Source organism: Mobula hypostoma, chromosome 22, assembly GCF_963921235.1.
Source record: "Mobula hypostoma chromosome 22, sMobHyp1.1, whole genome shotgun sequence".
Lineage (NCBI taxonomy): Eukaryota > Metazoa > Chordata > Chondrichthyes > Myliobatiformes > Myliobatidae > Mobula > Mobula hypostoma.
This window is the reverse complement of record NC_086118.1, coordinates 20,898,516-20,925,029: the sequence shown is the minus strand read 5'-3', so window position 1 is coordinate 20,925,029 and position 26,514 is coordinate 20,898,516. Positions and strand designations below refer to the sequence as shown.

General features: G+C 39.5%; 1 protein-coding gene across 1 annotated transcript in view; it reads right to left on the bottom strand.

Annotated features, from left to right (window-relative positions):
- Positions 1 to 26,514, bottom strand: part of tbcd (tubulin folding cofactor D) — a 268,107-nt gene that overhangs the window by 58,944 nt on the left and 182,649 nt on the right. Inside the window, exons 21-27 of the mRNA XM_063074279.1 lie at positions 26,285 to 26,345; positions 23,610 to 23,632; positions 13,224 to 13,255; positions 11,386 to 11,448; positions 10,212 to 10,288; positions 9,980 to 10,067; positions 8,207 to 8,325 (exon numbers count right to left, since the gene is read on the bottom strand). Coding sequence (XP_062930349.1) covers positions 8,207 to 8,325; positions 9,980 to 10,067; positions 10,212 to 10,288; positions 11,386 to 11,448; positions 13,224 to 13,255; positions 23,610 to 23,632; positions 26,285 to 26,345 — 463 coding nt within the window. The remainder of the gene's footprint in view (positions 1 to 8,206; positions 8,326 to 9,979; positions 10,068 to 10,211; positions 10,289 to 11,385; positions 11,449 to 13,223; positions 13,256 to 23,609; positions 23,633 to 26,284; positions 26,346 to 26,514) is intronic.

Below are 26,514 nucleotides of genomic sequence, written 5' to 3'. Positions count from 1 at the left end.
TTGCTGATATTTTTCTTGTGTTATCTCCCTTCATCCTTTGCATTTCTCAGCTGCCAAATTGATTCTTAAATACATTTTTTCTTTGTAATTGAATAGCTAATAACTTTAATATCATTGCTGTTTTTTTTGTGACATGTAACACGCCAGATTTAAAAAGAAGCCAGGACCAATCACTGCTTTCTATGGCATAGTTATTTGTGGACAGTAACACAGCAGATTTAAAAAGTGAGCGGGCCTGGTTGGAAATTTCTGCAGAGCTAGATTATCTGGGTTATTAGGCATCCTGGCGAAGGCCAATGAAAAGTAGTTAGATTTAAGCAGTTAGAGTGGGCCAGGATTAGAGTGGGGAGCTGAGGCTTTGGCTCAAGAGGCTTCAGCGAAAAGAGGTGGACTCTGAGGTAAGTTTCTGGTAAAATTCTTTCTTTCTTATTGCACAGTTAGAGCATTGGGAATGACAGTCAGGATAGCACAGTGTTCCTCTTGCGGAATGTGAGACAACAGGGAGCCCTCCAGTATCCAGATGACTATATCTGCGAGAAGTGCATCCAGCTGCAGCTTCTTGCAGACCATGTTAGGGAACTGGATGAACTCTGGATCCTATGGGAGATGGACAGGTTGATTGTTAGGAGATATAGGGAAGGTGCAGGACACAGGTGTAACTGGTTAACCATCAGGAGAGGGAAAACGGATGGGCAGCCAGTGCAGGCTACCCCTGTAACTGTTGCCCTCCATTACAATTATAACATTTTGGAGCAACAGACACAAAACATTGGAGGAACTCAACCTGAAACAGCCTTGACCCAAAACACCGTCTGTACTTTTATTTTCCCATAGATGCTGCATGGCCTGCTGAGTGCATCCAGCATTTTGTGTATGTTGCTTGGATTTCCAGCATCTGCAGATTTTCTCTTGTTTGTGATTTGATAACATTTTGGATACTATTGGGGCGATCGACCTACTAGAGGAAAGCCACAGAAGTCTGGTCTCTGGCACTGAGTCTGGCTCTGTGACTCAGAAGGGAAGGAGGCAAGAAGAGGCGAGCAGTAGTAATATGGGATTCATTGTTAGAACAAACAGGAAGGCCTGTGAATAAGAACAAGATTCCTGGATGGTTTGTTGCCTCCCAGGTGCCAGGGTCAGGGGCAACAGGATTGGCAGGAAGGGTGATGATATCCTGCAAACTGAGTTCAGGGAGTTATGTGCTATGTAAAAGGAGAGGATCTCCAGGGTGGTGATCACAGAACTGGTACCAGTGCCATGTGTTAGCAAGGCTAAATACAAAGATAATACAGGTTCAAACATTGTTAAGGAAATGCTACAGGAGCAAAGGCTTCAGAACTTTGGATCAGTGGGCTCTCTTCTAGTGAAGGTGAGACCTGTACAAACAGAAGGGTTTGCACCTGAACTGGAAGGGTACTAATATCCCTGCAGGAAGGATTGCTAGTGCTGCTCCAGCAAGATTAAATGGGAGTTGCAGGAGGATGGGAACCAAAATTCCAGTGCAGCCAGTGGAATATTTGTGGAGAAAGTAAATTTTAAGTCTCTGTACCAAGGCAGGAATCAAAAAGTTGAGCATGGTGTGACTAATGTTCTGAGTTGTGTCTCTTTCAATGCAAGGAGGATTGTAGGTAACGAAGACAAGTTAAGAGCACAGCATGTGGAATAATGATATTGTAGCCATTAGTAAGACTTGTTTGCAGGAGGGGCAGGACTGGCAGCTCAATGTCCCAGGGTTCCATTGCTTTAGACATTATTGAGGGGTAGGCGTTAAAGGAAGAGGGGTGACATTAAACATGGTGGTGAAATATGTCACAGCAGTTCTCAAACAAGACAGACCGGAAGGTTCATCTGCTACTGAGGCTATATGGATGGAACTGAGGAATAAGAAAAGGATGTTAATGGGACTTCCCAATAGTCAGCAGGAATTTGAGAAGCAAATTTGTAGCGAGATAGTGGACAGTTGCAAGAAAAATAAGGTTGTAATGTTAAGTGATTTAACTTTCCACATTATTGACTGGACTCCCATATCGGAAAAAGACTAGATCGGATAAAATTTGTCAAATATGTTCAGGAAAGTTTCCTTAATATATAGAGGTCTTAACCAGAGAGAGCACAATACTGGATCTCCTATTACGGAAGAACAGGTGACAGAAATGTGTGTAGGGTAACATTTTGGATCTAGTGATCATAATTCACTAAGTTTCAAGATAATTATGGAGAAGGATAGGGCTGGTCCTTGGTTTGAAGGGGGGCAAATTTTCGTAGCATCAGAAAGGATCTGCAGATGTGATTTGGGACAGACTGTTTTCTGGCAAAGAGATGCTTGGTAAGTGAGAAGCCATCAAAAGTTGAAATGTTGAGAGCACAGAGTTTGTATATTCTTATTAGAATAAAAGGCAACACCAACAATCTTCGGGAACCTTGGTTTTCAAGGGATATTGAGGGCTTGATTAAGAAGAAGAAGGTGGATAGCTCTATAAACAATAAGGAACAAATGAGGTGCTTGAAGAAACACAAGGAAGACTAAAAGAAATCAGGAGTGATGAAAGGCATGAGGTTACTCTGGCAGACAAGATGAAGGAGAATCTCAATGGCTTTTACAAATATATTAAGAGCAAAAGGATAGCTGAGGACAACATTGGTCCACTTGAAGGTCACCATGGTCGTCTATACATAGAGGGAAATCATACCTGTGCCTAAGAGAATCTGCCTCAATGACAATCGTCCAGTAGCACTTACATCCACTGTGATCAAGTGCTTTTAGAGTTAGGTCATGAAGCAGTGACTGAGGAGTGACTTGGATCCACTTCAATTTGCCTGCCGTCACAACAGGTGAACAACAGATGCCACTTCATTACTGGAAAATGTTGGTGCCTAGTAACCTCTTCCAACCACTAGGAAATGTGTTTAAACCCGGTTTCATATGCTAAGCTAAAGTCCAAAGAGTAAAGTGCTGATGCTTAGAAACTAAATTACTTCTACACTGGCTACAAATTCCATCATGCCTGTTAACACCAACATAACCTAAATGTAAGATTCAATAGTGATCTTCAAGTAAATTTCTATTTTAAATGGCAAATCTGCATGAGTTCTGAACACCTGCCTGTCCATTCCAGTGGTAATTGACACCAAGGTTTAAAAGGTATTCACTCAGCATCAATGCCATTGTAGGTGGTAAGTGATACCACAGTTCTTGAAATGGATTACACCAAGACAGCAAGACAGTACAGGGGGTAAATTATGCCTGTTCCACTCATGTCAATTTCAGCTCCTTTATGGATTAAGGTAGAGTTCTTAGGGCATCCATCATATCTGATGTGCCAGCCCACCTCAGAGTGGATGTGAATTAGAAGTGGTAAGAGCTGGCTGCTGAGATATTCTGCTTCAGTGATCCAGCCTGTAGCTGAAAGCAGAAGGAGAAAGATTTGTCAACTCAGAGCAGGCGGATGAGGATGAGGCTCTTTCCCATGGCACATACTGGTGTCCCTCAAACTGCAAATTAGATACTAACGAAACTACAATGAACAAAAGTATTGTCTCAACTTTTTTTTCTCTATTCGGATCAATGTTCTTCTAAACATGGGTGAGCTGTCCGTTCTGCCTTACAGCTTCTTGCACTCATCTTCAACACATAATCATGTTATTCTTTAACTCTTTCTTTATCATTGCATATCTCAAGATGCAGCCCCATTATCACTCCCTCTCTTACATGCACACCCACCCCAAATGAGCAGAAACATCAGTCCACATGTGTAAGGAAGGGATAGATTGTACATCCATAGTGGAGTGAGGGTACAATAGTGATATATATGAGGAGGTTGCATATCAGATCCCTGACAGTTTCTGGTCTATATAACAGAAATATCAAGCAGAATGGGGAAGTCCAAATCCAACCTCCTGCGGAAATTCATACAGAGCCATGACTACATAATTTCTATTCTAGAAGTGGTAAAAATGGAACCCTTGAGGGGTGGCAGTAAAAGGGACAAGTTTCTTCTTGTATCAAGACACAAACAACAGTCATCCAAAGTCCTCATGCATTTGCAGATTCTCACGGCACTTTAATCAGAACTCTGCTTGATGTCAACTAGAAACAGATTGTGTTTCCTTCAGAACAGTGATATATTATTGATGACACACAGGAGCAGAATGTTGAATAACAAAAACAGGAATCAGACTGCTGTCATGCAGTAGTTGATCATCTGTTCTGGTACAAATATGAATGCTTTGGCAAAAACCACCTAATCTGTCACTTTAGATGCTGATCACATAGTTCAATTCTCACTGCTGTCCACTCTCAGGATCTCAGGATGTCTCGCCTGTCTTTTATTCAAATTATTTGGAGGAGCCACTCCTTTCTCTGACTGATTTGAATAAAAGATAAGAAGAGCAATGCTGCCCTTAACACTGACCTGTTTCTGTCATACGCCACATGGATAGAGAAATTAAAACATCCAAAAGGTTAGCTAAGCAGACAAAATTCTTATAGATAATCCAAGCACTAGGATTTCTAACAAACTCTGTTTGTTCCTTATGGGTTGACAAAAGCATTAAGACTTCCATCCTAATTAAAGGTCAATATTTCATTAATTGTTTAAAAGATATCAGTTTAACAGATTCCTCACTTGGGAGGCAAAATACCTAACTGGAAACATTTCTTTTTCCCCATCTTCATACCTCAGTTGTGTGTATTTGTTAATTACAATTATTATCCTGAATATGAGAAGTCTACTGTAAACAGTGCTGAATGAAATCAATGGCTGCCGTCCTCGTTCTCTGCATGTTCTAGGAGGAGTTTCACCAACTACTTAGCGCAGCACCGAATTTTTACGTAGATCCTTAAAGAAAGCAGTTGATTGAACTACAAACCCCATTTCCAGAAAAGTTGGGATATTTTCCAAAATGCAATAAAAACAAAAATCTGTGATATGTTAGTTCACGTGAACCTTTATTTAACTGACAAAAGTACAAAGAAAAGATTTTCAATAGTTTTACTGACCAACTTAATTGTATTTTGCAAATATACACAAATTTAGAATTTGATGGCTGCAACACACTCAACAAAAGTTGGGACAGAGTTAAAATAAGATTGAAAAGTGCACAGAATATTCAAGTAATACCGGTTTGGAAGACTCCACATTAAGCAGGCTAATTGGTAGCAGGTGAGGTATCATGACTGGGTGTAAAAGTAGCATCCATCAAAGGCTCAGTCTTTGCAAGCAAGGATGGATCGTGGCTCACTCCTTTGTGCCAAAATTCGTGAGAGAATTGTTAGTCAGTTCAAAAGGAACATTTCTCAACACAAGATTGCAGAGAATTTAGGTCTTTCAACAGCTACAGTACACATCATTGTGAAAAGATTCAGAGAATTCAGAGACATCTCAGTGCGTAAAGGGCAAGGTCGGAAACTACTGTTGAATGTGCGTGATCTTCAAGCCCTCAGGCGGCACTGCCTAAGAAACTGTCAAAGATGAAAATGACCATCAAGATTGTTATCAGCGGAAGGTGCAAAAGCCAGCACCTGTGATGGTATGGGCGTGCATCAGTGCCCACGGCATGGGTGAGTTGCATGTATGTGAAGGTACCATTGACTCTGAGGCGTATATTAGGATTTTAGAGAGACATATGTTGCCATCAAGGCGACATCTCTTCCCAGGACGTCCATGCTTATTTCAGCAGGACAATGCCAGACCACATTCTGCACGGGCTACAACAGCGTGGCTTTGTAGACACAGAGTGCATGTGCTTGACTGCCCTGCTGCCAGTTCAGATCTATCTTCTATTGAAAATGTATGGTGCATCATGAAGAGGAGAATCAGACAACGGAGACCACGGACTGTTGAGCAGCTGAAGTCTTATATCAAGCAAGAATGGACAAAATTTCCAATTGCAAGTCTACTACAATTAGTATCCTCAGTTCCAAAATGATTAAAAAGTGTTATTAAAAGGAAAGGTGATGTAACACAATGGTAAACATGCCACTGTCCCAACTTTTGTTGAGTGTGTTGCAGCCATCAAATTCTAAATTTGTGTATGTTTACAAAATGCAATTAAGTTGGTCAGTAAAACTATTGAAAATCTTTTCTTTGTACTTTTGTCAGTTAAATAAAGGTTCACGTGAATTAACATATAACAGAATTTTGTTTTTATTGCATTTTGGAAAATATACCAACTTTTCTGGAAATGGGGTTTGTAAATGATTTCCCTTTGTATCGTCTAACAGCTTCATGAGCAGAGCTGTTTATGAAACTATAGCTACTGACGAAGGTTCCAGCTTTTGGAAATTAGCTTAGATGTTGTATAATGCAGTGGAGTGAGAGTCACACAGTTGGCATATCAGAAGGAATGTTGACGAATGAATGCCAAAGGTGTTGTGACTGTGGGTGTTCCACACTAATTTTCTAGCTGCATGGACACAGAGCCTATGGAGTCCACTAAAAAAAATTCTGTGCAATATAATTGGTCCTGACAATATGACCAGTGGGTACTTACACTCGACGGGTCAAATGGCCTAACTCTGCTCCTATGGTCTCCACCATTTGCTAATATCTTCCTTTAACATGACTTTCAATGTCTGTTCTCCCAACTCCACTTCCATCTCTACCTACCCCTGCTGAAGTACCACAGGAGAGGGCTGAGCCAACCTGGTGGTAAACTTGTGCAACAGATGACAGAAACAGCAATATATGAAACCCTTACTGGAAAGAAATGCAACAAAATTCCCTGAATACAAGGCATTGATGACAGGACAGTTTTTCATGTTTGCTCATGCACAGGAAGTTGGTTTAATCATTCATAAAGGGCTCCAGGTTCTGAAGGGAAACTCAAAAGAGCACAAGTGTTCTCACCAATGTAGAGGACATTGCATTGGGGTCGTCTACCATATCTAGTGAAGAAAAACATATTTAATGGAACCTTACCACCAGTTCATCTCTACCTCCCCACCCCTTCCACTTCCCGCAGGGGTTGCTCCCTCCATGATTCCTTTGTCCACTTGTCCCTTCTCACTAATCTCTGCAAGTGGAGAAAGAGCCACTCCTGCCCATTCACCTCCTCCCTCACCTCCTTTCAGGGCTCCAAACAGTCCTTCCAGGTGAGGCAAAACTTCACTTGTGAATCTGTGTGGGTTGTCTACTGCATCCAGTGGTCTCAATGCCGCCTCCTGCGCAATGGTGAGAAACGACATAGATTGGGGACCGCTTTCTCGAGCACTTCAGCTCCATTTGCAAAAAGTAGGATTGGAACTATTTTAATTCCAATCCACATTCCCATTCAGACATGTCCGCTTCTACTATCATGATGAGGTCACGCTCAGGTTGGAGGAGAATCACCACATATTCTATCTAGGTAGCCTCCAAACTGATGGCATGAACATCAATTTCTCCAGCTTCCAGTAATTTGCCTCCTCCCTGAACCATGTACATTTCATGCAATGGCTTGTTAATTGAGATTTGCAGAATAAAAACAATTTCCAACCGCATTTTCTAGACAATATATTTTATAATAAGCAAAAGCTACACAAGCTTTCACACTTATTCAAATTCTAAAACAGCAGAATATAAATCACCAGATGATCAATCTGTTTGGACAAATTACCTTTCAGTTCTAAATCGTCTAACAAAGTGCTCTAACTGTATGGAGAAATGTTACTGTGTGCAGAGCTGCACTATTATTCTGCGCATGCACATTGCTCTCTAACAGCTAGACTCTGGAAAATATGAACCACTTTCCATAACTTGAGAGCCACCCTTTAGAGAAGGCAGATACTTATGCAAATTTCACCATTGCCTTCAATGCACGAGCGTAACGTTTGGTTGACTCACTGAAGAGCAAGACCTCAGAAGTGGTTCAAAACCTATAAACTACCAGATAGTGGTGATTCTTACTTTCCTATTTCTTTTGACAGCTAGGGTGATTACAGAAAGTACCTCAAGGCACTGTAAAAATATCAGCAAAGCTGTCTCTGCAACAACCTCCAAATTTACTGAAAAGCTAAGTGAATCAACATTTAATTACATTCAGCCAGCCGTGTAACAGTATCTGGAGCTTTTTCAAGAGGAATAGCGTTTTCAAACACTCAGAATGAGAATCAGGTTTATCACCACCGGCATGTGTCCTGAAATTTGTTAACTTCCTTAAATAAATTGCAACATTTTCAATAGCTCTTGCGAATCTCTAGATGATAACCAGCTGTTTTGAAACTCACCTGGTGAAGTTTACCATTTAGCATAAATTTTGGAAGTGCACCCAATGCCAAAGAAAACCCACAACGAGTCATTTCTTCAGTGTGCTGTAGCTCAGAAACATATTTGTCCACTAGTTTATCTAAAGACAATGAAAAAAATGAGGAAAATAAATAATCAAATTAGAAACATTACGCCATAATTAAAGAGTCTGAGTGACCTTACTGATAACAGAGTTACTGGTCACATGCTAATCAAAGTAAGCATTTTGTCCCTTATGAGAAATGGCAGAATATGAATTGTGTCAATTTGAAACACAAGGGAAATTAGATTAATAAATTTTAACAGTAATTTCCCAGAATTTATTTGTCACAGGAATATACTGTACATGATTAGTTGCTAATAATCCCAATAATTCTAAAATGGGTAACTTTTGTATCTTTATAACCCAAAACCACATACACCTAGAGACAAAGTAATAAAAATATTGCCTGTGCCTATTCTTAATATGTGTGTATGTATATACATATATATCTCATGCCTAAAGAACGCAGATTTTTTATGTCTGTATTCTTTTTTAATGGAAGTCAGGCCCATAAGAAAACCCTATTTTACTTTATTTTACTGTTCACCCTATTCATTTCCCATTGCATTTCACCATAGCATACTTTTCTGTCTTATTTTAGCAACAGAAATTAGATCAAAAGATCACAATCCTGTTGATTCACTGTTAGCCAAAGAGCAAAACATGAAGAAAATCAAGCACCACTAAAAGTTGAAGGACTACATTGGGAATGGTTCTTATTTTTACTGTTTCTCCCACATTGAGTCACAAGTCCTATCATTGTGCAGACAAATATTCCAGCAATTGCAAACTAGATGCCTGATCGTGCTGCTCCTGACTATAAAGAAACTCATTATCCTAAACTACATGATTAATCTGGATTAATTTCCCTTCCTCCTCCTCCTCTATTCCCCTCTCCCAACTTCCACTTCCATCCATAATCCCCCACTTTCATTTCCCCCTCATATCCAAGGCTGCTATTCTATCCACAGTGAACCACTCTGCATAATACATCCTACAAATGAGACTAGAGCTATGAATGTAGACAACAGCTGCCATCTGTGAAAGCACATGTTAGCTTTTTATACTTTAAATAAGGACAAAATTAGTCTTGAAAGGCATTTCTTTAAATAAAAATGCCTGTAACTTAGCTTTATAACTTGAACTGATTTGGCATTAGGTCAAATGAACCCAAGCTAAAATATGGGTGAAAAGAAGCTTATATGGTAACATTACTTGTTTCCTTACTCTTATGTTATACTCCTAAATTCAATAAATATGTACTTGACATTTTAAAAATGAACATTGCTTATAATTGCAATGTAGCCTATGGACTACGAAAGCCATATAAATGAAAACAACAGCTCCAAGATTTTTTTTTTGGAGCAGCTCACTACCCCCACAAACTGACCACCTATCTACTTAAACCCTCTCTTATTTTGAATGTTTGTTCCAGCTGTCAAACACTAAAAAATATTTGCTCACATTTTCTAGCCTCTAGCTCACTTTTGATTTCTGCTTTTTGACTAGACACACAGAGAAATCCAAGATTTGTTGAACTGACTAATTTAGCAGAGAAATTTTTGAAAAAAGTAGCAGAAATATATGGAAACTGTTAATTCCTAATCTGAAGATGGTTCTGTTTAAATGCATGAACCCTACAGAAGATAAAACAAAATATGAGTAAAATCCATTTATGAATTGAAGAGGGCAAAACAAGTAAATTACTTACTTTGTATTTCAGGATCTGCAGTTCCCTCTGATGTTTGATAATATTCATTGCACAAAGCAGTCAGTGCTGAGATTACGGCTTCCTGAAACTTAACACACTAGGATTACTTTTATTTTTATGACAAATATACTTAAGCAATTTAATCTGTACAAGGAAAGAGCACCTAAATTTTATCAGTTAACAACAGTTATCAATAATGTTTATCAATACAATCCATAAAACATTGAGTTACCTTGGCTTTCTGTTTTGAGGTACTTGTAAAGTGGTGAAAGCTCTTCAGACTGTCATCAATAAGCCACTGCCATTCATCTAACCAAAGGGAAAGTTGCTTTTGTAAATTGTAAACAAAGTACTCTACGCGTGCCACCCTAATAAAACCATGTTATTCACCTTAAAAGGTTCAAGAATTACAAATATTATTAAATTCTACAAGAAAAATCAAAAAAAAAGAAACGAAATGCGAAACAGCCATTTAATTTCTAGTTCTGTTTCAATTTTTGCTTTGTCTGCTATATTTGTTTTAAAATAATGAATCAAAAATAGTTTTATATTAGTACTAGTACATAGTCGTTCAAGTTTACTTATCAATTATGTTTTCCTCCTTTTACTAATTCTAACCAAGTAAGTAAGGATAAACATGACCATTTATTTCTCCACTATTTACAAGTTACATTACAAATTAAAGTATATTACTGAAACAATGCAGTTGATTCCCCACCCACCTCCTCGCACAACATAATATCATTTGGATCTTAGATATTCAATTACAGAATTCACAAATCACTACCCAAATTTTTGAGATAAAATAAGCTCATAGAATGTGCGAGAAAAGTATTAAATTAATCAACAGAATTTTTGATTCAACTTGCATTTCTTGACACATGTGAAGATGACATGAGTTCACATTACAGAAACTCATGATATGGCTTATTTTCTATTGATAACATCCTCCTACAGCTTGTTGGTCACCTGCGTTGGATTTTTGTTTCATACAAATCAAACAGCTCTAGACTATTGCTCTCTTTCTCCTCTTCCATATAAATTAATTCTAACAATGGGTTACAAAGATAACGTCACAAATTTTCATCAGATAAAGACAGTATGGTTCACAAAAATCAACTCCTTGAAATCTTCCTATTTCTCCAAAATTTGTTCTTCCAATTAAACATTATTGCTAAGTTTGCACCAACAAGATATTAAACTTAGACGTCAAAATCTACATCAAGATTATACTGCATTATTCTTAGTTTCTACAGCATGTTCCAAATCTTCATTTTTTTGAACTCTGAAAATGGCAGATTTTGTATTTAAAATTAAAATTCTCCCATTATATTCACTACTTAACTTATCTATAATGGTATCTGGTAATAGAATACACATCAAGTTTTAAATCGTAACCAGCTTACCAATTATGGGATCATTCTTCAAAGCCATTTTTGACAGTGACATTTTTTCAATCAAACAACAAACTGTAAAAAAGAACAAAAGATAATTCTGTTACTTAAAGTTTTAATAACTGACTATATACTTAAATCTACTGGTCAAAATTCATTAATAAATGACATTTTTACAATATTTTCACTTTTCCAAACATATAATATTCTGCTTTTACTTAAAAAAAAGGAGTCTTGATTATTCTCAGCTATCAGACTAGGATATATGATAATTTATCCAATTGCATTTTCAAAATTATGATTGCACCTGCTACTCCAAAGCTTTCAAGCAATGCCTACTGGGTCACTGCTCATTTTGAATCTGGTTTGTTGGCTAATTATCTGAGAATCTGTTTTTCTTATTCTGACACTGGAAACTGCTTCTCCTTTCTATCTGCAAACAATCACGGTTTAATAACCACCTTAGCCTTATATGCACATCTCAGGCTTCTCGAATCTTTCAACATAATTTAAGCCCTTCACCCTTACATGAGGTGAGCAAATCTCTTCTGCACTTTCAAAAGGTTCTTAATACGCAGAACTGAGCACAATACTCCAGATATAATCCAATTAATAGTTTACACAAGTTCAAATTTCATATTTCATTCTTCTGTTACAAATCCCAAAATCTAACATTTATTTTAACCATCCTCTTAACTTGTCATATGCAGTCAAAGATTTGCATGAGTACACTAGGTCTCTGTTTCTGTATCCCTTGAAAACTATAGGATTAAGTTTTCGCACACCAGCAACAATATATTTAAGTAGCTTGTAAAAATTAAGGCTCATCTGCAAACAATAGACTGAAAAGTAGATGCAGGTATTTTCAAATGAATAAATTTAAATTAACAAAATAGTTCAATTCCCTCAGTAAAGTCAATTTCCAAAAATATTTATCAATTTTTAACACAGTTTAAGCATATACAAGAAATACGTAATTGTATTCTCTTTGCATTTTAACATTGTTGACTTAATATGCTAAAAAGCCTGTTAGTAAACAAAAAATAAATTCTTCATGTATAGTTACTTTGTCTACAACTACCAAATACAACAAATACAAAAACTACCAATGGTCTATTTCCTAATCATCAAAGCAAGGGAAATGTCATTAACAATTCTATTGATTGGCAACTGCTCACAAATGTTTAACTTATGTTCCTTTAGGGCCAGTAGATTCTGAGCCACAGCTTATTGACTCAAAAATGTGCACAAGAGAACTGAATTTCAAAGGTGAAGCGTATGTGACCACCACCCCACCCCTAGTGACCATGTTCCCACCCCCAGTGACCATGTTCCCACCCCTAGTGACCATGTTCCCACTCCCAGTGACCACCACCCCACCCCTAGTGACCATGTTCCCACCCCCAGTGACCATGTTCCCACCCCCAGTGACCACCACCCCACCCCCAGTGACCATGTTCCCACCCCCAGTGACCACCACCCCACCCCCAGTGACCATGTTCCCACCCCCAGTGACCACCACCCCACCCCTAGTGACCATGTTCCCACCCCCAGTGACCACCACCCCACCCCCAGTGACCATGTTCCCACCCCTAGTGACCATGTTCCCACCCCCAGTGACCATGTTCCCACCCCCAACATGAGGAAGTCAAGCATCAAGGTATACCATGTCCTCAGCAGCAAAAGAATCTGAGGATTGATGACAAGTTATTTCTCAAAAAAACTATTTACACAAGATAATTATGGGAATAAATTAATACCTTTTACTATAATACAAAATATTAAATAGTAAACATGAGGATATATGACATTAAAGGGTCAAAGGGTATGAAATGGTATCTTCAACTTACCTGCTGGTCTCATAAAAGCTCCACCGAATCCTCTAGAGAAAAGGAATAAATGGAATAAATGTTTATAATTTGAAACCTTAGTTATATAAAGTAACTTAATATCAGTTTACACCCTTAATGTTCTTTAGGTACTCCAGAAATTTAAATTATTAATTTAAGTATGTATAAATCACACTATTAACCTCTAGAAAATTATTAACCTTTATCTGCAAGTTGAACGCAATTCCAGTGAGGTAGAATAAATAAGTATGGAAGGTGTGTGCATCCCTCTGTGTACTGGTTAGAGATGTACTTCTCAATTATTATTTAATGAACTGATTTTATATTTTATTGATCAAGTTATTAGTTGTATGCAGCCTCATATGAAATAAATTTAACTTCATAAACAGCTTTGAAACAAAATGATTTCAAGCAATATAGCAAACTTCCACATTATGGAATGTAAAGCCACGTCATCTGTACATGCATCAAATACATGTTTACTTTCTTTTTATTTAGTTTTATTTTTTCCTTTAACTTTCCACCAGTCTGGCTTCACCTATCACCTTCTAGCTCATGCTCCTTGCCCTCTCCCCTCTTCCCCTTTTCTTTCCAGTCCTGAAGGAGGAGCTCAGCACAAAATGTGCATTTTGTTTGTGTCGCTCTGGATTTCCAGCACCTACAGAATCCTTTAGGTTTTTCTTTTACTTTCTTTTTCTCACTTGAATTTTATGAGAGCAGATTTTACACCATATCTTAAATATTTGGCAAGTGATTTGTGAATTCTATAAAGGGCAAGATTCTGTAACCTAAATAACCATAAAATATTGGTCACCCATGAACTGAAAATAAATGCTTCTGGTTACTGTTGGTGGAAATAGATATATTCTACATAATGGCTTTGGTACATAAACATGCAAATCATGGAAAATATCAGAAATAATGCCACTTTAGAAAATGTATTTCAACCACCAGAATTATAGTTTTTATCTGAAAGCTCCAAAGGGAATGGCCTAGAAGAGGGTATTGGTATATGAAGACAGACATAATCTACAAGTTTTGGAATAAATTCACCTGTTCAGTAACATTTAATTATTCTTGAATGTCATTACAACTAATGACAATCCGGAAGAAGATGGCACCAGTGAACAAGGGCAAAAACCCCAAATGGTTCACAAAATGACTTCTTTCACTTCTTTAACTTCTTTTTCTTTCTACTGTTGGACCCTGTGATCTACAATTTTGCCAATGTGTTTTTGGGACGATTGAGCGATCTGGTGCTTTACCAAGGGAGTTTGGTGAGGTTTTGAGCTAAGTGTGTGGCCTGGAGACAGGACCGAGCCCACGACTGCCACCATTTCTCACTGATCTCACAAATTAAAGCGTTAAAGAAGATTGAAATGATTTGGATGAAAGCAGAAGTGGGCAGGTGTTCAGCACTGACTACATGTGAGTAACCAGTCCCTCTTTGCTGCCAGGGGAAGGTGATGCATGTGACCAGGGTCCTTCTCTCTCTCGCGTTCGCTGTTCCCTGAAGAAGGTACCCGTGTATAACCAGCCTCTCCCTCTCACTCGATGCTGCTGGAGTCATGGGTGTTGGGCAAGGTTTAATCAATGCAGTTTGTGTAGTTCACATTATCATGTATTTCTGGTTTTCTGGTTGCTCCTTTTTATTGCCATTTTGTGCAATATTGATTGGGGCGGACTGGCTCTATGGCCACGCAAATAACCAAGAAACAGCACTGGGCCGGGGTGAACTGAGCTGGACTGGATATGTCTGGACTCTTTCAATGACATTGCGGTTTGGTGTTTTATATTCTGTGTTTATCGCTCATTTTTTCCCCCATTTTCACAGTGTTCCTTTTTTTGCGCATTGGGAGTTTGATGCTTTTCTTTAATGGGTTCCATGGTTTTCATTGTTTCATGGTTGTCTCTAGGAAAACAAATCTCTGGGTTGTATACTTTGACAATAAATGTGCCTTGTCTTTGATATCATGTGTTCTGAGCACTAAATTATTTTTATTAAAGACATGGTTTTGGACACAGGTCTACGATTAGCCATATCTCTAACCACAGTGCTAGAGCACAGTTACAATAGTAACAATCTACTGAACGAGGAAAATTGATCTGGTGTAAACTGTCCCCCAAAGAAAACAGAAAAGCCTATTTGGCAACACACAACCAAATCAGTCTACTTCTACACAATCAACAAGGCAAGGGAGATGTTATTAACAAGGCTCGTGATTGCTCATCCAGTAAACTGCTTAAGCATAATCAGCTAATTTGGGTTCCTCGACGACCACCAAGTTCTAGAGCAATGACAACCTTAAATCAAAAACTGCATCAGTCTGTGCACGTTTCTTTATTAATGATGCCCTGTTCATTAAGTCAGAAGCCAGTGCCTTTGTTAATGTTTGCAACTCATCAAAAAGTGGAATTCTTTGATTGAGTTGTTCTCCGATCTTGGCAATTTACTTGAAAGTATTTTGTCACCATACGAGGAAATATCGTCAGTGTGCTGTTGGTTGTGGAGGGTCCTTCAAATACTTGGCCTTTATGTACTTTTATGTACTTTTCAATTAGCTGATTGGACGTCACATAAAGGCCAGGCATTCGGATGCAACAGTGCACTGACGGGGTCTCCCCGTATGCTGACGAAATGTTGGCAAGTAAGTTGCCAAGATCAGAGAACAACTCAATCAAAGAATTCCACTTTTTGATGAGTTGCAAATATCAACAAAGGCACTCCCAGTGGAGTTCTTGCCTGCAGAAAGGCATGGAAAAATTTCAGGCTTGTAGTAAATAACTTTCACATAATATAAGAACCAGGCAATAGCCAACTCTGACAAGCAAATCCATGTATTGAAGTTTAGTGGAAGTATCACTGAAGACAAGGGTAGAGAATGGAGGAGAGCGCCTTCAAATATTTCTTCAAGTGGAAATGTATTACATGGCTATCTTTTTTCATGGCTAGCTCACAAGTCAACAACCCCTAACAGGGCGTGGATCTGTCATAACTAGAGGACTCAGTAATTCACCATCACTTTTTCTATGTGAATTGAGGATTAATGTTAAGTATTAAACTTCCCAGCAACAACAGCATTCTGTACGTGAATAAAATTTGGGCTACAGTACAATAAACTGCATAGACACCTACTACTCACAACATACAGTTATAAAATGAAGCATAATTGAACAGTATATTGCATAGAGATAATTATGCATGTAAAGTTACTTACTAATCTGCTTGAAAGAGTGAATTAAAGACTCACTATGGTCAGGGATTGTCTATGATCCTTCATATACTACACTTTCCAGCTCTAGTGCGAATATACCCAGAAATATAAAAGTGACCTAGACAGCCACCGGTAATGGGGACCTTATCACCCGAATTATGCTGTGGCCTATTTACGCTCTTCACTTGGAAAGCCCAGCAGAAATTATTCTTCCTACACCAGCTTAGGAAACTTAATATCTCAGGGCATATCCTGATGAATTGTTACTCAGCCATCAATGAGAGTGCTGTAACCACTGTTTGGTTTCCCACCACCTCCTCCCTCCCCGTCCAGATTGCAGCAAGTGCTCCACTCAGCGGAGAAGATCACTGACTGTCAACTACTGATATTAAAAGACTTGTTCATTGCCAGAGCAAAGAAAACAGTTGGAAAAATTACTGCTGACTCCACTCATCCTAGCAGTCACCTATTCACCAAATTGCCGCCAGGGAAACGCTACAAGTCCATCACCACCAGGACAACACAGCATCTCCAAAGCTACTTCCCTGTAGCTAGCCAGTTCTAAACAAAACTCACAGAGATGTAATATCCTAATGGGCCCTGTACAACATCCATAAAATGGATTTTTCTGCTCTCCTTGTTCTGTTGATAATTATTCAGTCTATTCACACGTTTGCATTTATTTAAGTTTAATTATTGACACTTGTGTCAATAGTTGGCTGCTCACACTAGTGTCTTGTAACTTGTTGGTTGCTATTATGTTGTCTGTTACAGTATTGTCCTGCTTGGCACTGACCCACAATCAATTCCAATATGTTTCACACACTGGCAATGACGTGATTCTGATTCTGACTTCATTGAAAAACAACCTTGCTAATGAACAGGTATCTCACAACTTGATGAAGTTCAGGTAGAAATCAGATCCCTGAATACAGTAGGTGAAATGAGGTCTTGTACAAGAATCATTCTCTGCCTCCTCCTCCTCCTCCTCCTCCTCTTTCTTCTTTTAACAGAATATCCCTCTACTCTTTTTCCCAATGCATCACATCTGGAAGCACTGAGCTTGTGCAGAAATCTTGAAGTCAATCAAAAGTCATTTTGCACCTGGGATGGTGATTCCTACCGATATTGACAACCAGAAATTAATAAACTCTTAAAGCACATAAAACATGTAATTTATTTACAAGGAACCAATTATTGCTTTTAAAAACATTTGGGGAAGTCTTTTTTCATAGAATGCACACTCAGTTCTGCAAGGTTAAGGACATTAGATGGAGTGCTGTTTTCCAATATGACAGTGGAGCTGTTCAGAAAACACTGCCACAAACTGGCATACCTTAAAAAAGCATCAGGTTAGCTTGCATCAATACCTACTCTACAAAAATATCACTGCTGGTGCAAACAGAACCACACATACCAGTAAGTACATTGGAAATTATATTGGAGGTAATTTGGTACTGGTCACATACAAAATTAAATTTTGTGGGCTGGTGTCACTAAAGTAGTAAAATATAATAAAATGATCTCAATAAGGAATAATTTAAAAAATAGATCGGCAAATAGGGAGCGATGTGGCCTTTCAAAAAGGGAAACACTGAAAAGATGTGGAGGTAAGGATGGCACTTCAGGGCATGAGTGACCACCATCTTAGAGTAGGGAAGAAGCATTGGCAGTTGCATGAGAGGCAATTGCAGAAGCAAAACAAAAATATTGCAGAGAAGATGGGTTTTAATTATATTACCTCACACAATCCTGACTTTATGCCTTTCCCTCCTTAATGACTACCAGAGACTCAAATTCTCTTGCTGATAACACAGTTTGAAAGTGAACCAGTGTTTGGAAACTAGTGTTATACTTAAACCTAAGATGAACTTTTGACTATATTCCTACTAAAGTACTCAGCAGCACATCTCATCTTCAATTCAGACACAGCTCAGAGCATTACGGAAACTAGCCTCCCCTCCATGGATCCTGTCCATACTTCTTGCTGCCTCAGTAAAACAGCCAGCATTATCAAACACCCCATCTATCTTAATCATTCTCTCTTCACCCCTCTTCCATCACATAGATGATACAAAATTTTGAAAGCATGAACCACCAAGCTAAAGGACAGCTTCTAACCCACCGTTATAAAACTACAGTACTATGGTACGATAACTCTTGACCTGACAATCTACAATACCTTGATCTTGCATCTTGTTATGATCTTGCATCTTGTTTACCTGCATGGCACTTTCTTGTAGTTGTTACACTTTATTCTACATTGTTGTTTAACTTCATACTACCTTAATGCACTGTGTAATGATTTGATCTGTATGAACAGTATATAAGATAAGCTCGTCACTGTATCTTGTGATAATAAAAAGCCAATTCCAGTACTAATCTATTCCATGTCCTCAGCCTGTCTTGCCTTTGTGATTTCCTTGACCCATAAAACCCTCCAAGGTAACTATGCTCTTACAACTTTAGCCATTTGGTCATTTCATATTTACCAAAGTTCTAAAACTTCTCCACATCTTTGTCTCCCACGTCTTTTCTTCAAGGATGCTCCTCAAAACCTCAGCTCATTTATGAAGTCTTTGTCATCTGCTTTCTTAAGATGGCACAGGTTGAAAGGGGGGTTAAGAAAGCATATGGGAAGCTTGTCTTTATTAGTCAACGCACTGAGTTCACTCACAAATCAGGAAGTTGTGTTGCAGCTTTATAAAACTTTGGTTAGAGGCATAAGTGGAATATTGCATTCAATTCTGGTCTCTCATTATAGGGAGGATGTGAGAGGATACAGGATTTACCAGGATGCAGCCTGATTTAGAGGACATATGCGATAAAGAGAGGTTGGACAAATTTGGGTTTTCTCTGGGCAGAAGCTAAGGAGAGATCTGATCGGATAGAAGTTTATAAGATTATGAGAGGCAAAGATAGACAGCTGGCATCTTTCTCTCGGGGATGAAACATCCAATACCAGAAGCCATGTATTTAAGATGAGGGGGGCAATTTCAAAGGAACTCTGCAGGGCAAGTTGTTTTTTTTTTACAGAGAGTAGTGGGTGCCTGGAATGCACTGCTAGGATTGGTAATGGAGGCAAATACAATTGAGGCATTTAAGAGACTCATAAATAGGCATATAAATATGCAAAGAAGAGGACATGGACACTGTGTAGGCAGAAGGGATTATTTAGTTAGGTATTAATTACCAGTTTAATAAGTTCAGCACAATTTTATGGGCCAAAGGGCCTATGCTGTCCTATATTCTAAGACTTCCATAGCATAGCTTTGGGATATATTGCTATGTTAGATATTGATGCACGTCACTTCATGACTATTGACCAAGTGACATTATGATTATAACAAGTCTGGAAGAAGCAGTCTGCAGGAGGGCCAATGTTCCTAAGTCTGCACTCCTTATCAATTCAAATCACTTACAGTGTTTCACAGAAGTTAAAACAAAATTGCAATTTACTAAATATAAATTAGGAAAAGAAAACCTGGATAAATCACAATTCAAAGTGAATTGAAGGACTTGCCAATAAATACTAATCATCAGCTGCCAATTGCTAGCTGAGTGTCACTCTTACTTAGCCTAATAATTGAACACCATATGTTGACTGTAGGTGAAGCAGCTTGTTCACCATATTTGTTCCATCTGTCCATGTAAAATACCCTTGAAAGACCTTACACCAAATGTGCAGGGAGTTTACCACCTAAATAAACTACTGTTGCCATTTCCAAAGGGATCTAACCAAATCTTTTCCTCCCCGCCCTCCACTTTCTGTGAGAATCGCTCTCTATATGTCTCACTTGTCTGTTTCCACATCTCCCTCCTGGCACTTATCGCTGAAAGTGCAATAAGTGCTACACCTGCCCCTACAGCTCTTCCTTCTCCACCACTGAGAGCCCCAAACATTCCTCCCAAGTGTGGTGACACAAACTCTCTATTGTATCCATTGCTCCTGGTGCAGCCTCCAAAACATTGAGACCCGACCCAAATTGAGGGATGGCTTTGTCAAGCATATTCCACTGCAAAACGCAGGATCTCTCAGATGCTACACATTTCAATTCAACTTTCCATTCCCATTCTGATATGTCTGTCCATGCCTTTTTACTGCCACGGTCAGGCCAAATTCCAGTAGAGTAGCAAAACCTTATATTCCGTCTGGATAGCCTCCAATTCGATGGCATGAATATCGATTTCTCTACCATCCAGTAATTACTCCCTTATCTCCCCTTCTCTCTTTCTCTATTTCCCACCCTGGTTACCCTCTCAACCGCCCTTTTCTCCTCACCTGCCTCTTACCCTTCTCTGGTGTCCCTCCTCCTCCTCTTCTCCTCCTACAGTCTGCTGTCCTCAACTATTAAATTCCTTCTTCTTCAGACCCTTACCTCTTTATTGATCACCTCCCAGGCTATTATTTCATCACCCCCCCCCCCACCTCCCTCCTCACCTGGTTTCACCTATCACTGTTAGCTTATACTCCTTCCACTCCCCTTCTTATTCTGGCTTATCCTTCCTTTCTAGTTTCAATGAAGGGCCCTGGCCAGAAATGTCGACTGTTTGTTCCCCTCCATAAGTGCTGCCTGACTTGCTGAGTTTTTCCAGCATTTTGAATGTGTTGCTCAAGATCTCCAGCATCTGCAGAAACACCTGTGTTTAAGCTACTGTCTGCACTTGTTTATAAAAATTAATTATTGCCTGAGGACAATAATGCAATGTTCGAATTTCAGTTTAACAAGAAACTTGGAGCAAAACTTGCAGATGCTTTGTCCTGAAAACAAAACACTTAATTTTCTTATTCTTATTGGATCACAAAGGCAAATGCAAGTGTGAACATGCAGGCACAAAACCACATCCCTCCTACAACCTTCTCAAAAATATGCAAGAAACAAGATTAGGAACAATTTGCATGCATGCTATTTTATGAATATTCACACATTTAATTCCAGACACTCAAATTCAAATTCTAAAGAGTATTCTATCAATTTTCTGCCTTGTGCATTATGAATGCTAGAAAAAAATTGGAGGCAGGTGAGTCATTTGCTGCAGAATAGCTAACCTCTAATTTGCATAGATATTGTGGATGAACCATTGAAATCTCAGGTCTTTGGTGATCACTTGGATCTTGACAATGTGGTATTTAATGTTTTTAGAGGTGCTGAAGATTAAGGAGAGGTGCGTGATGATCACTACCTGGTACAGGTACTTGTAACACTGTTTCATTTGGCTGTATTCATAGGTATTCATGTATGGTTAAATGACAAAGTAAACTTGAACTTGAACTTGTACTTATGTGAAGTGAATGTTACAACAGATACCACAAGCCTGAAAGTTGTTCAAGACATGACAATAAAAGGTTCATTATATCAATAATTTCGGGTAGATGGAGCTTGTCAGCCTGGGAAGGCAGTCCATCTAAGAGAGGGAAAACTGATTTCAAACCTCCGCTGCCTTGTGGCCATACCCACTCATGGGAAAGGCTTCGGGAGTAAACCCTGAGGACAAATCCAGAGCTGAAGCCCCTAAGGCAGTCCAACATCACCTTCAACCTCGCTCTGGCAACTCCTGCGACATCACTGGTGCCCAGCTGTATCAGCCCTTGCCCTTTCATTGGACAACATCGGTGCTGTGGAGAGGGGAGGCTTGCTGCTTGGGCAACTGCCGGTCTTCCATACAACCTTGCCCAGGCCTGCGCCCCGGAGAGACTGAAGCAAGACCTTCCAGGCGCAGATCCATGGTCTCACGAGACTAACGGATGCCATCCAATATATCAGTAATTATTATATAAAAGAAACTGCACTCTTGCAATCATTAGCAAGAATTATTGTTTCAGGTTATACTACAGTCTACTGTAGAGCATATAATAGCTATCGAGGCAATCAAAGGAATTTCCATGGTGGCAATTCAAGGGCAGAAAATGACTATTGAAAGTATATTCCAGCCATACACTTGAACATAGTGGTAAAACATTCAGGAAAACAAAGGTCCAGACAATAATATGATATGAGGTTATTAATTATCAGCACAACACTAAATTCATTCCATTCAAAATTAATGTGTCACAAAGCTGTCAGCAATACCATGATTAAATCAGTTGCAGAGATATCTTATTAACCAAGAGGAAGAGGGCCATGACTAATTGAATCCCCGTTATCTTCAAAGAAAACCCAACAAGAGTCCGCACATTTTTCCCAGTGAAGTAGTACTTAATAGATTTACTCTATTAGAGGACACAATATATACACAAGAAGATTCAATGCACAGCACAGACGTCACCAATCAGAAAAATGAAAAAAAGCAGGTAGGTATACTGGGTCATTAAATTAATACTACAATAAATGAGTAAGTCGATGACATGGTCTACAACTTATCCACTTCCAGAGTGGAACTCAAAGCTATTGCTGGCTAGACAAATGAAGATACGCAACTTAAAAATTAAACATGGGAACACTCACGACAACTATAAGATTCATAATTCACATTATGACCAGGCAAGCCAAATGTAGAATACAGAGGACAACTAAAAAAGGATGAAGAGCAAGAAGAGGGCAAGAGCAAGACAGGCAGGCAAAGGAAAGAAGAAAGGCAGAGAGGGAGAGATAAGTGTAGGGGAAGGTGGAGAAGGAGACAGGGAGAGGGGGATGGGATGAGGGAGAGGGAGAGGAGAGGCAAGGAGAAGGGGAGAAGTGGAGTGGCAGAGGAGGGGGAGGGGCAGCAGGAGGGGAAACAGACAGAGGAGGGGATGGGCGGCAGAGGAGGGGGAGGGGGTCAGAGGAGGGGGAGGTGGCATTGGAGGGGTTGGGGAAGAGTAGGGGAGGGGCAGAGGAGGTTGAGGGAAGGCTGAGGAGAGGGGGCAGACGAGTGGGAGGGGCGGCAGAGGAGGTGGAGGGTCACGCCTGCAGGGAGAGGGGTAGATTTGGGAGCGTGAGTGATAGGGCTAGGAGGGAGGGAGGGAGGGGTATGGCAAGGGGGTTTGGGAGGTGGGGAGAGTTGGAAGCTGATGGGAGGTGTAGAGGAATGCCAAGGGAGGGGAGAGGGGATGGGTGTTGGAGGGGAATTGGTGCATGGAGTGTTCTTCAATTATCAAAACATCTATGCTGAATTATATGAAAAATTCCAACATCACATTAAAAATTAAGCGAGTGTGCTAAATGATTAAGTGGCTATAATAAACTCTTACCTGTAAAACTGGCAGTTATAAAGCTGGAAGAAATAACAGCCCATTAGAATATATAAAATAGATCTATGCTCAATTTACTATTAGTACAAAATGACAAATTGATAAGCAAATAGCAAAAGTCTGACCTACCAAAATCTATTCTTAAAAACAATCAAATGAAAAGACTTACCAAATTTAGTTGAAAGGGATAACTATTGAGAAATCGTATTGAATCAATAGATATATATTTTCACATGTGGGCACGTGGCCAAGTGGTTAAAGTGTTCGACTAGCGATCTGAAGGTCATGAGTCTGAGTCCCAGCCGAGGGAATGTGTTGTGTCCTTGAGCAAGGCACTTAATCACACAGTGCTCTGCGACGACACTGGTGCCAAGCTGTATGGGTCCTAATGCCCTTCCCTTGGACAACATCGGTGTCGTGGAGAGGGGAGACTTGCAGCATGGGCAACTGACAGTCTTCCATACAACCTTGCCCAGGCCTGCGCCCTGGAGAGTGAAGACTTTCCAGGTGCAGATCCACGGTCTCGCAAGACTAACGGACGCTTCTTAATATTTTCTGAATTTACTTTACCAGTTACATTGTGAAAAAGAAGTGAGGATGACTGTTTGAGATATCAACTTCTGGAAGATTCCCATATAACATTTCCATATTCTCTCCTCATAACACCCTAATTACTTAAATTCACACTTTAGGACACACAAGATTACGGACAAAGTAAATGAAAATGATCTGTGTATCATCTTAATTGGAACCTGTATAACCATTATCTTCACTGACAATGAAACCAAAATTTAAATCTGGCTTGTTCACCAACTATTTTTGCCACAGACCATAGTTTCAACTGATAACTTCAAATTACTAGACAGCAGCAACCTTCTCACATAAGTTAAGATTTTATTCCCTACAGCACAGAAGAATGAGGAGAGATTTGATAGAAAATTATGAGAGGTATACATAGAATAAATGCAAGCAGGCTTTATCACTGAGATTGGGTGAGATTAGAACTAGAGGTCATGGGTTAAAAGAAATTTAGATAGGTACGTGGATGGAAGGAGTCTGGAGGGCTATGGTCCGGGTGCAGATCAATGAGACAAGGTAAATTATTAGTTAAACATTGAGTGGATGGGTCAAAGGGCCTGTTTCTACATTGTAGTATTCAATGACTCTATAATTCCAGCTAAATCATCACTTAAGCAGATCTTGTTGGTAAGGCCTTCAGTAACAAATGTGGCACGATCAAACAGGCCCTGTTCACAGAAAGCGGAAATACAGACCAAGCAAGGTTGTTGTTGTTTAAAGGTGAATAACTGCATTTAAATATATTGCTAAACTGGACAACAGGGTGACCTATTGGGGCACCTTTTGAGAGAAGGGTAGTGCAGTCTGATGTGACCAGAATAGACATTAAATTTTCCTGAATGCTATTAGTATCGCTTTGCTTTGGAAATTGAAGAAGAAAACCTCAGTTTATTAAAGAAGAACGACGCGCAGCAAGGCAAATATAGCTCCTCTTTGTTTAACGAAGGGCACTTTTGATGGCATCATTTCTGGTTGATCTTCCACCCTTGTGCCTCTCATTGTCATTCTGGAAACATGCAGTCCTTTCATCCCCCGTCTCTTCATCTCTTCTGCTGTTTGTTCTTTGTCTCTGATCTTGGAGATGTGCATTTCTCAGCTCCTTTGTCTCTTCCTCTCTCCTCCTCCTGTGCCTGTTTTTGTCATTCTGGAGACATGCAGCCCTTTCATCCCCTGTCTGTTCATCTCTTCTGCTGTTTGTTGTTTGTCTCTGATCCTGGAGACATGCATTTCTCAGCTCTTTTGTCTCTTCCTCTCTCCTCCTTCTACGCCAGTTGTTGTCATTTTGGAGACGTGCATGCCTCTTCTCCTCTGTCTCTTCTTCTCTAATCTTTTTTGTCCTGACTCTTTGATCCTGGAGTCATGCAGCCCTGACATCATCCGATTCTTTTCTCTCCCTCTCCTTGCTGCTTCCTGACGATGTTTGGCATCATCTCTTGACCATAATGTCCCCCTTCTCTTTCCACATGGCATAATTAGGGTGACCATATTTTTTTTTTACCCTAATGCTGGATAGAAGATACGAAGCAGTAATACCAAAGCCTCCAGGATGCTGATTATTCTTGATGATGTGGTTGGCGCTCTCCTAAATGGACTTGATATAGTCACCGCTGTCCTTTGACTGCAGCAAAGGGTTTTATGGGTGTCTTGAAGTACGTCATTACAATAAGCTTTAATTATCTCTTATTGATGGGTCTCAGTTTGATCTGTCCCAATTCTGCACATGCTGATGGTGATTAGCAGAATGTGACCGCTCGAAATAGAGCTGCCCTTTACTTTTGCTCCGGTTGGTGTCGCTGCTGTGAGCATCATGAGTCGTTTCTGAGGCTGACCGTGCACATGCGTCGTGGTGTCGCGTCGTGGTTTCTATCATGGCTGACATCGGCTCTCGGGTGAAAGCAAGGCTGTTGATTTTGGCGAGTGAACAATTTTATACGAATATATAACCCTGAACTTTGCCTGCATTCGGTAAGTTAGCGCATTTTAAGTCAATTTAGCCAAAAATAGTGCTGCTGTAATGCACCGTTTGCGCTAATTGGAGGTCACAAACAGAGCATGAGAGTTTTAGTAGTATATAGATTGTATTGTGCCAGGCATACCTTTCGATGAATATTCTTCAGACTTTCCAGTGTATTCTCACTGATAAAATCTGTCACTGGCCTGTTAAAGAGATGATTATTTATCAAACTTTGATGAGTTAACATGATAAATAGAAGAACCAGTTTAATAAATCTACTCCAATCATGTTTGCAAGTATCCTATTAATAATTCTGAACAAAATAAGCTCCTTTCTAGGACACCATCTTTCACTTCAAACAGAATTATCCAA